At 36.8% G+C, this 11,914-nt stretch overlaps 1 protein-coding gene across 5 annotated transcripts in view; it reads right to left on the bottom strand.

Annotated features, from left to right (window-relative positions):
* Positions 1–1,191: 1,191 nt before the first annotated feature.
* The window catches only part of FBXO47 (F-box protein 47), a 28,109-nt gene continuing 17,386 nt past the window's right edge, over positions 1,192–11,914 (bottom strand). For 4 of the 5 annotated variants that reach the window (XM_047708826.1, XM_047708829.1, XM_047708827.1 and 1 more), the window contains exons 7-11: positions 10,618–10,794; positions 9,358–9,504; positions 8,548–8,690; positions 4,402–4,561; positions 1,192–3,758 (exon numbers count right to left, since the gene is read on the bottom strand). In XM_047708826.1, coding sequence (XP_047564782.1) covers positions 3,646–3,758; positions 4,402–4,561; positions 8,548–8,690; positions 9,358–9,504; positions 10,618–10,794 — 740 coding nt within the window. In that variant the 3' untranslated portion in view covers positions 1,192–3,645. The remainder of the gene's footprint in view (positions 3,759–4,401; positions 4,562–8,547; positions 8,691–9,357; positions 9,505–10,617; positions 10,795–11,914) is intronic. The other variant, XM_047708830.1, reaches the window with a different exon arrangement.

Raw genomic sequence — 11,914 nt, 5'->3', positions numbered from 1 at the left:
AAATAAAGGAATTATACTCAATGACTGGCATAATAACAAACACTATACAAGTCAGAATGTTTCTAATTTAAATTTTATTAATATGAATAAATAACAAATTAAATAAAATTTAGCAAATATTAAGGTATCAAAGACATTTTGCCATAAATACTTTAAAAATAACAATACATATTTTTCAATTTTATACATATCTGTAAGAAAGCCTTTTGAGGGCTAAACTTATTATTATTTTTTTTTTTTGGTCTCTGTTTACTTGAAGAATATTCTGGAATTATATTTGCTCTCTTGATGAAAAAAAACTGTGTTCTTGGTACTTCATCACTTTTTATTTTAATTTAGAGAAGACTATCAAATACAGATGTCTTTTGGGTCATCTTTCTTATCTTAGTGATGTTTCAATAAACCAAGGATCATATGTCCATGACCTGATTTCCTACAGGTTTCACTGCTACCTGCTAGTAGAACTGAAAAGAAATCTGTAATCATATAATTGAGTACTGTCCTATTCACTTAAAGAGATTGACTCTCAAGTAATAATCACACAAAGAGATAAAGGTTTGTTTTTATTAATATAAGATGGTTCTTCCAGTTGCATCTTTCCTTGCACACCTCAGGGTGGGCTTGCTCTAATCTCCACTTAAGGTGGATGACTATCCTGGCAATAAAAATCTTTGTTCTTGTTGGAAGAACGGGAAGCATGAACTAAGTCATCAAAGGACAGAGAAAGTGTGAAGTCAGGTGTCTATTTTTCATGCTGTGGAGAGCAGCCTGATAAGCAACCACTTGAACTTCTGGAATGATTAAGCTGCTTCCCCAATACAGTAATTTACGGCCTGCATTGTGAATATGATAAAAAAGTTGAGGGATCAGAAGGGCATGAGAAGGAATTATAAAAAAAAAAAAAAAAAAAGTGTTAAGGATAGATGTTCCATGGTTTCTTAAGGCATAGAGTATTTATCACAAGATATAAACTTTAAATTAGTTTCTAAGAAAAGAAGTGTCCTCAGTTTATTAGTATGGTGTGTATGTGTCTAGAAACAACAGTATGATAAATATAATGATGTAGCCATGGGCTCGCTTTCTAAGAGAGGTAAAAATCAGCTTCAACTGAAAGGAGATTGAGGGAATCACTTTTAAAAGGAATAAAAGAGCTAGACAACCAGGTCCATCTTCTTTTTTTTTTTTTCAGGTCCATCTTCTAATTTAGGAAAAGATATAGGATAAATTATCTGATCTGTTAGCAGCTCACATTGTTATGTTACGACTGTTCTAAAGTTAGTCATAAGTGGACAAGTTCTTAGTAATTTCAGGCTATGTGTTTTGCTAATACTCCTTGTTTGGTGGTACTATGAGTGTCTATTCTGTCAAACATTGACACCAGTGACAACAACATGCACTTTTGCAAATTAATCTCCTAATTAAACATTTGATATCACACTTTATTCCTGACTCCATTTGGAAAACAAAAACAAAAACAAAACAAAAAAACCAGGCTGCTAAATTGAGGAAATTGCAAGTTTGGTTTCAGTGTTTTTATCTATTGATAACTGAATAAAGTCAGTTTACTTTTTATTGGTAGTGAGACAATATCATTTATCTACTGTACCCAAAGATGAATTCGATTTTTTTATAGTCCAAATTTTGGAGGAGGGTGACATAATAATCTCACAATTATCCAGGATAATATAATAATACGTGTAAAAAAATTTTATAGTAGCAGTCACGTCAGGTCAAGTGTACAGATTTAAAACCTGGGTCAAAAACATGTAAAGTTAAACCATGCTTCTTTCGAAAACCACTGTGGGGACTTGGATAATTCAAGGAAACTTCACAAAGCCAAATTTCTTTCTCTAAGAGAATGAAAATATCTATTGAGTAAAATACTAAAAATATTCAGTATATATTAAAATTTTTACTTTTTCCTCTACTCTTCTTTCCCTGCCCCAAATAATCTAATGGGTATACTGTCGATTTGGAATCACCAGTGTTTTGATAAATATATGGATTAGGCTTTCCAGAGCATGTACAGGAAAAAGAGTGAGGGGGGGAAGAAAATGCTAAAAATCAAGGTATTATTTTGTATTCTGGTCTTTGCCAATTTTTAATCCTTATAATTTAGTTGTGGGTGAATTCTTAAAATGAGAGGAAGAAAATGAAACCAGGAGAAAAGCAAGAACTTTGTTTCTGCATGAATATGCAAATACTAAACTCTGGAGAAAAAAATTTCTGCCATTGATGAAATTATAGTTGGACGATTCATCACAGAAAGGTAGTTAACTTCCAATATTTCAAAAATGAAGGTAAGTGCCTTTGTTACTGAAATATAGTAAAATCTTTTATCACAATTTATATTTTTCCCCAAATTTTCACTCTTCCTCTATCTTATTAAACTCTTGCCAAATTTGAGAATTTTCCACAAATTACACAATTTACACCCCACTCCTGTGGGTAATTTCCGTATTTTCTAGTGTTCCTTTCCTTCCTCAGATGCAGAGGTGAGTTAAGTCAAAGGCTTAGAAAAAGAAAGCCATCCTCTAAGAAGTCCAGTAGGAATGAGTATATCTTCAGCAGAAATAAAATGGTCAAACCCAAGGAGAAGAAAATGGGAGATCCACGAGGGCCCCAGCATGATTTCAACCCCATGAGACAGTGTTCGTTTCTATTTTAATAGTAAAAGTGGTGGGTAAATGCTAGTCAGACTGAAATAGTCCTGGAGCATCTTTGGAATGCATTTGCTGGAGTGAAACCCCACTCTCTCAGGGCTGCCCTCCCCATGCACACTGCTTCCAGGTTCCCTCAAACCCCACTCTTGAAGAGAGAGAGGAAAGCTTTAGGAAGAAGTGCAAATTATTTGTGAAGATTGTTCTGGCAGCAGAATGGGTACTTTCTTTCATTTTATATTCTCCCTTATTTGCAACATTTTACTCTAATCTCCAGGAAGGAATAAAAGATGACTTAATTGTATTAAGACAACATATACTTTTCTCTATTTATAGACTTTTGTCTTAAAGAAGGAAATGTGTGTGTGTGTGTGTGTGTGTGTGTGTGTGTGTATAGAAATATACAGACATATGTATATACGTATGAATATATATATACACACACTTCCTTTAGTTTTTGATCTGTTAGTTCACGTAAAACATCAACGAAATATGTTCTATGCCATAAGGTGGTAAAAAATGTGATTTCTATCTGCACATTCCAAAGCATCATATTACAGTTCTTTATAAAGCATACTAGGTTATGTCTACACGACCTAAGCAAAGTGAACATATAGAAGCCACTTAATGAATTTGAGTCACCTCTACTTACAAAATAGAATTTTCCCTTGCTTCCAACATCCAATACATACAGGTTGGCCCCCAACTGGGCACTAATGCTCTATGTAGTTGGGCGTTAGGTTTACCAAAATCTGGAAAGGCACAGCTTGTTTTCTGGAGAAATCTCAATACACTCTTGGGTTTGCCTGTAATTTTTATATTAATAATGGTACAAGCAGTTGCTTCTAAATTTTTCTTCTTAAGTTTTTAGGTTACTTAGGTCATAAAAAGTCCCATGGATGTTATTCTTTGAGTGTGGAACAGTAGCACTCTTCTGATTGTTTCTTCGGTGAGGTATTCTCGAAATGCAAGACTTCCTGAGTATTTAGGTAGAAAGAGTATTCATGGTCAAATACAAGACCTCCTTATGGAAGTTTGCCTGAGCATGCACAAGATGGAACAAATTCAGAAAGCTTCTGTCATCTTCGTCACGGTCTCCTGTATGCCACACACAGGAATGGATAGTAGGGAAAAGAAAATGACAGTTAAATTTTTAAATAAATGATTTATTTGGAATAAGATGTTCCAATTTTCCCTAATAATAGGTAACAGAGGACTAGTCAGTGATCTTTACTAAGTCAGGGAACTGTATAAGAGCACTGAATAAGGAGTCAGAAGAAAAGGATGCTGCTCCATGCTTTACTGCCTCTAACTCTATGACCTTGGGCAAGTCAAGTAATTTCTCTAAGCCTTAGTTTCTCATCTGTAAAATAGGGGTGATTATCATGTTAGCTACTTAATAGAACTATATAATCGTATGTGTTGAAACTAAACAATATAGGGCATTATTATGATGATTAGGATGGTTGGGAAGTGAGCAAGTGAATGTTTTGCTGTGCAAAACTGGAACTAGCTCCTTTCAGAACAGACTCCTCAACTTTAGGTTTTCCATTAAAATCCATGCAAGATTTAAAAAGTAGCAAAACCAAGAGCTAAATATATCTTGTGGAAAAATAAACAAAAAATGCTTATTCTATTCTTGGTTTACAAATGAAAGTCTACATGGAATTCGCTGTTTCAAGTGGAGACTAGAATGCATTGTAGTCACACCTGTGCACTGTCTACAAGCACACTCACTCACCGGACATAATCGACTGAAGCATTTCCATTATAACACATGCGAATGCATTCGCCACACTCTGCAGGAAGTTATTTCTTTCCATGGGAGTGCTAAAGACTTTACAGACTTTTTGCATCATTTTAACTGCCCAATCCATGCAGTATAGTTCTTTCTCACAAACCTGATTTCGATATAAAAAGAGTAATGGTAAAGCTTCATGTGAAGAAAACACTGGAATTTGAAAATGGTATTGACAATGATGGTTTATGACTTTATATAATTTATTACACATGACATCATATTGAGTTTGTAAGTGGGAAATGCTCCTACATTTGATTTTCCTTTCCTTTCAAATGGTACAATTTTAGTGGAAAAAAGTGTGATGTAAATAAAAGCTTTGTCCAAGATTATCACAGCATATTATTCATTAAGGTGAGAACTAACATTATAAATAATTGTTAAACATACCAAAAATAAGACTTCTGCTCATTCATTCATGCAGTTATTATTTATTGAGCAGATGCTAAGAGCTGGAGATACAATGGTTAAGCCATAAAGACAGGGCCTCTATTTTCCAGGAATCTAGTAAGGATGACAAACAGGCAATTTTAATAGGCAAGAGAACTATGATCTTATCAATTCTCCACCTTGAGAGTTGTACAGAATATTTATCCATTACTTAAAAGATAAAATATTTAAGGGACACCTAGTTGGCTCAGTCTGTTGGGCATCTGCCTTTGGCTTGGGTCACGATCCCAGGATCCTTGGTTGGAGCCCTATGTCTGGGCTCTCTGCTCAGCAGGGAATCTGCTTCTCCCTCTCCCTCTGCCTCTCCCACTGCTCATGCTCTCTCTCTCCTCTCTCTTGCTCACTCTCTCTCACAAATAAATAAATAAGATCTTTTAAAAATAAAAGATAGAAATATTTATTTATTTATTAATATTTTATTTATTTATTTGACAGAAATCACAAGCAGGCAGAAAGGCAGGCAGAGAGAGAGAGAGGAGGAAGCAGGCTCCCCGCTGAGCAGGGAGCCTGATGTGGGACTCGATCCCAGGACCCCGAGATCATGACCTGAGCTGAAGGCAGAGGCTTTAGCCCACTGAGCCACCCAGGCACCCCAAGGATAAAAATATTTAAAGATTACATGTTAATAGTTAAAGCTGGCCAAAAGGAAAAAGGTTTATTTACTAACATTCTAAATGGCCAATTTAATTCACATAGCCAAATAATATACATTATGAAAAAAAACCATATATATAAATAAATAAACCATATATAGTAGTGCAACATTTAGTTATAATGTAAACTTAACAGGAAAGATTTGTTGACTATGTATTATGTGTAAGGCACTGTTCCAGGCACTATGAAACAAATAAGTCACCTAGTCCTGAATGTCAAAAAGCTCTCAGCCTCTTCTGGGAGACGATTTACCCCACACATAAAATGGTTTAAGAACACTAGTAGTCGGGGTGCCTGGGGGGCTCAGTGGGTTAAAGCCTCTGCCTTCAGCTCAGGTCATGATCCCAGGGTCCTGGGATCGAGTCCTGCATCCTGCTCTCTGCTCAGCAGGGAGCCTGCTTCCTCCTCTCTCTCTGCCTGCCTCTCTGCCTGCTTGTGATCTGTCTGTCAAATAAATAAATAAAATCTTAAAAAAAAAAAGAACACTAGTAGTAGTTGAAGATGAAGAGAAGACAAAACTGAGGCCACTTAGAGAAAATGAATATCAGCGCTGAGGTGTTTATCAGAGGTTTTCTAGGGAGTCAATAAAGGTGACTTGCTACGGTGCCGCCAAAGTAAGCTTCCAAACGCTTAAAACTTACCATGGCTCTCACCTTCCTAAAACGTTTCAGCAGCTCCCTATTAGAGGATGTGTTCAAGACCCGCAGAATGGCTGGCAAAGCCTTCCTTACCTAGCCTCTCCCTTCTTACCACCCTTCCTCACCTCCTCCTCCTCTGCAGATTCTACTCCTGAAATAATACTGAGCGGCTTACAGTCCTGCAAACACATGCAGTTCCATCTCTCTCTCTCTCTCTCAGAGGCAATCTGCTTAATTACTAAAATAAATATTTACACTGTGAATGTAGTTAATTTGATAGCTTTCTTTAGTTTTGCATTTTAAGAAAAGCCACAGAGGTTTTATTCATGTTTTAAGCTGTTGCTTTGGTAAAGATTCTTGTATCTATTCCATAGGAAATGCATTACATCACTCATTCCTCACAACAGTCACCTGGAAGACTATTCTAGTGCTTCTGAAGCACTGGCTGGGGTGGCATCTGTGACCGTAGGCAAATAAGTGAGATTTCTATGTAACGTATGCAGGTGCACATTAGAATAATTTGCACACACACACCCACCCCTCATCTCCCTGCAAACTAAACTCCTCCCATTCATTTTTAAAAACCTATTTCTGCTGGGGCTGGGGAAGCCTTGTCTGTGCTATATTCACCCAGTATTGGCTCCCCTCTGCTACATCTGTTTGTATCTTTTTAACACACATATATTTGTACTTATCACACTGAATTTATTTATATATATCTTGATAGATCTCAAAAGACCTTAAGGAGGGCACCTGGGTGGCTCAGGGGGTTAAAGCCTCTGCCTTCGGTTCAGGTCATGATCCCAGGTCAGGCTCTCTGCTCAGCAGGGAGCCTGCTTCCTCCCCTCTCTCTCTCTGCCTGCCTCTCTGCCTACTTGTGATCTCTGTCTGTCAAATAAATAAATAAATAAAATCTTTAAAAAAAAAAGACCTTAAGCAGCTTTTGGTCGGAGATTTGTTCCATTAATTTCCATACTCTTAGAATCTCACACAGTGTTAGGCCCACAGTAAAACACTCAATGTGTTTAAATGAATGAATATTAAATATATCTAATGTTTGTTTGTTTGTTTTTGAGAGAGAGAGAGAGCGGCGTGGAGGGCAAGGCAGAGGGAGAAGGAAAGAGAAAATCTTAAACAGGCTCCACATCCAGTGTGAATCCTGATGCTGGGCTCGATCTCATGACCCTGAGATCCTGACATGAGCCAAAATCAAGTGTTGGATACTCAACCGGCTGAGCCACCCAGGGGGCCCCCTTTAATGTGTTTTTTTTTTTCTTTTAAAAAAGATTTTATTTATTTATTTGACACAGAGAGAGTGAGAGCACAAGCTGGGAGACAGAGGGAGAGAGAGAAGCAGACTCCCTGATGAGCAGGGAGCCCAGTGCAGGGCTCGATCCCAGGACCGCAGGATCATGACCCAAGCTGAAGGCAGCTGCTTAACCGACTGAGCCACTCAAGCACCCCTAATGTTTTATTTTGAAAAACATTTTAACTATACAAAAAGTGGAGATAGTAGCATAGTGAACCCCCAATATCCATTCCCTAGCTTCAGCAATTACCAATCTTGTCTCCTCTCTACTACCATTTACTTTCACATCCTCTCCTGCTCCCCAATGATTATTTTGAAGCAAATCATAAAAGCTGTTTTTGTTTTATTTTTTATAGCTTTTTAAAAAAATTTTATTTATTTATCTGACAGACAGAAATCACAAGTAGGCAGAGAGACAGGCAGAGAGAGAGAGAGAGGGAAGCAGGCTCCCTGCCGAGCAAAAAGCCCGATGTGGGGCTCGATCCCATGACTGTGAGATCATGACCTGAGCTGAAGGCAGAGGTTTAACCCACTGAGCCACCCAGGTGCCCCTAAAAGCTGTTTTTAAATGGAATCTTTAAAAAAGAATATAACTCAGGCAGAGCTGTATAATGAAAATATGGACATTAAGTGGGGTGAGATTAATATAAGGAATAATTCCAAATATATTATATATATTTTTTCAAATTTAAATATACATAAAATAGATGTTTAAGGGCGGCTGGGTGGCTCAGTTGGTTGAGCGGCTGCCTTCAGCTCAAGTCATGATCTCGGAGTCCCGGGATCGAGTCCCGAGCCCCCATAGGGCTCCCAGCTCTATGGGGAGTCCGCTTCTCCCTCTGACCTTCTCCCTTCTCATGCTTTCTCTCTCATTCTCTCTCTCACATAAATAAATAAAATCTTAAAAAAAAAAAAAGATGCTTAAGTACTTATTCATTCAAAATGTTCTGAACATATTTCAGTTCCTTCAAGCAGCTCCCTGGTAAGTCAACTATAATGTTAAATGACTTGCTAGAGAAAAGCTTGTTTTTTACTTACCAAAGCCAAAAAGACTATCAGCTTTGCCAGTTCAATGGCCCGTCCATTCACAGCTTTACTCGCCATGAAAGTGAAACAGATGTTGTTTCCACTTAGGATTAGGAGACGTGCATTATTCTCCAGGAGCCACTCACGGGGAACCACTTTTATTAGAGGAAGAACAGTTATTTAGTGAGAAATTACATAATAGCTCTAGTAAACATCATTAAATACATGCAATATTATATTACCTTTTTGGAAATACAACTAGAGCCAAGGGAAAAGCATAGAAAAAAAAATGCTGTAGTTTTGCAATTACTGCATTCAACCAGAAACAGAGATTATTGCCAAGTTATAGTGGCTTTTACAAATGTCCTAGCAATGTAGTCAAAGCATTTCCCCCACACACAGATCAAAAGGCAAGGTGATCTAATTCTGTGTAAGCAAAGAAAACTTATAGCCTTTAGAATCTAAAGGATTCTGCAGGAATAGAAAAAACTGTTTTCCTTTTGAGCCAATAGGAGAGGGCTCTCTTCTTACACAACCTAGGAGATTGTGAGAATTTGGAATTTGCAAAATGGGAATAACTGAGCTGATTAAATTATGAAACTTTGAAATAATAATAAATATATATTTATTGGCAATTGGAGAAAAGGAAATTGATTATATGCATTCTCTTCAAACATATACCAAATTCTTCAAATATTTTAGAACATTTATTGATTTCGAATAGGCAATTCATTTGTTACCTGTAGGATTATCCTTACAATTTTATAATTGTATTCTAAGAATACATTTCTACTACTCTGTGTGGCAAATATGTACGTTTACCTGATAGTTCATCTACAAGACTGATAACATCATCTGCTGTCCACTCTTTGGTGCCTGTGTCATACAGTAATTTAATAGCATCAGCCAAACCTTTCAGACTGGATTCATCTGTAGGTCCTTCTATCATTTTCTGCCAAACCACCTGTCCTGGATAATTGAAACAAAAACTAGGCTATGACAGAATAGTTGGCTTTGTGATAAAGATTCATGGATTGTTTAAAAAGGAAATTGGATGGCATTACAGAATCCCATTGCTTATATATGCTACTTTCATAATGAAAAGTCAACTCTGACAACAGTATAAGTGTGAACGTCTCTGACTGATGTGACGAAGTTTAGCAACAATTGCTACATGAAGTAAAGAAAAGGTAGTTTCACCAAGAAAATAGTGCTTCTAGTTCAAAGATAATGCTACTCCTATAACAAAAATTATAATGGGACGCCTGGGTGGCTCAGTAGGTTAAGTGTGTCTGCCTTCGGCTCAGGTCATGATCAGGCTCTTTGCTCAGCGGGGACTCTGCTTCTCCCTCTCCCATTTCCCCTGCTTGTGCCTTCTCTCTCTCTGTCAAATAAATAAATAAAATCTTCAAAAAAGTTATAATAAACAATTAATGTAATCTTACTAAAATCAAATGAAATCTGATATCCTTCAAAAAGAGAGCATGCTGTACTTGAGTGTCTTCCAAACATTAAATATATCAAAACACAGTAATCCAGTCAATTTTTGAATCTTTACCTATGAGCAATTCTCCTTGTGAATTACACATAAAATTTAATCCCAGGTTGGCTTCCTGCTGCTACTTTAAACTGGTTACCTCCTGATATAGGTAATGTGAGCCAAAGAACTGCATGCTAATTTTAACATTAATCTAAGCCAAACTTAATTAAAAAGGCAAATAAATGTGCATAATCATATTATGCACCCCAAATTAGATAGAACATCAATTTAACTTCTACTGTGTTTTACAGATAGTATTATTCCCTTCCAGCAGAAACATAATCTTGAGGTAAGGTAATGTTTAGAAATGAAAAGTAGTGATTTTTAGGTACACCAGAGATGACAGGAATATATTTGGTAATGGCCTGTAATCTTGAAGCTTAAGCTATGCATAAGCTAATGTAGTATATATCTGTGAAATCATGAAACACAGTTTAATCATTAGGAATAAGGAAACTAAGGAGGTATAAAAAGATATGCTTCCTAAAGTAGAAGTAATTAACATTTTTGAAACATACATCCCTAAAAAAATGGATGCTCACCATCTTGAGGAGATACTGGTCCGAAGATGATATATAATAATCTTGCCTGATTTACCATTGGCCATGGTTTTAATATACGTGTCAACCAAAAAGCAGAATCACTCCGATGTATCCAATGATCAAGCAGGACGTTCCTACAGAACAGTCTTATCCTTAACTCCAGTTTTCGGGCACTTCCTATGAAAACAAAAAAATTGTAAACCATTCTTCCTAGAAAGGCTGATGTGCATATTGGATATGCACACAGTGGATATGGTCAGTGATAGACATCTGTAATATACTTTGTACTGAAGTGTTACTTCATTTTCCTTTGTAAAATTTTAGGTTATCAAGGACTATTTTTTAAACAATTTTATTGAGATAAACTTTATATATCATAAATTCAGTGGTTTTAGTATATTCACAGATATATACAGCCAGCACCAAGTCAATTTTAGAACATTTTTATCATGTCAAAAAGAAATCCCATTCTTTTTTTTTTTTTAAGGTTTTATTTATTTGACAGAGAGAGAGACAGCCAAAAGATACAAGTGGGGGGAATGGGAGAGGGATAAGGAGGCTCCCTGCTGAGCTAGGAGCCCAAAACGGGACTCATTCCCAGGACTCTGGGATCAGAACCTGAGCCGAAGGCAGACACTTAACGACTGAGCCACCCAGGCGCCCCAGAAATCCCATTTTTGTAGCTCTTACCCCCATCCCTCCTTTCTTTGCTCCCCCTAGACTTAAGTAACATTGGTTGCTTAATCTATCCTCTGTTTCTAAAGATTTCCTTTTTCTGGACTTCATAGGAGTGAAATCATGTAGTATGTGGTCTTTTGTGACTGGCTTCTTTCCTTTAGCATGTTTTCAAGCATCCATATTATGGAATCTATCAGTACTTCCTTCATTTTTATGGCCAAATAATATTTCATTGCATAGATATATCTCATTTTGTTTATCCATTCACCTGCTGATGGACATTTGGGGTTGTATCCAAAGGTCTATTACAAAAAATGGCTATTACAAACAATGCTGCTATTAACACTAGTGTACCAGTTTCTGTGTGGACGTATGTTTTTCATTTCTCTTGTGGATATACCTAGGAGTGGAATTTCTGGGTCATATAGTAACTCTGAGTTTAGTCATTTGAGGAATTGCCAGACTGCTTTCCAAAATGGCTGCACTATCTTATATCTGGACAAGCAGTGTATGAAGGTTCCAATCTCTCCATATTCTTACCAACACTTGTTGTTATATGACTTTTTGATTCTAGCTGTTCTAGTGGGTATGAAGTAGTATCTTGGGTTTGTCTTTTTAA

This window comes from Lutra lutra, chromosome 16 (genome assembly GCF_902655055.1).
Source record: "Lutra lutra chromosome 16, mLutLut1.2, whole genome shotgun sequence".
Lineage (NCBI taxonomy): Eukaryota > Metazoa > Chordata > Mammalia > Carnivora > Mustelidae > Lutra > Lutra lutra.
The sequence above is the reverse complement of the archived record's forward strand: the minus strand, read 5'-3'. Positions and strand labels throughout refer to the sequence as shown.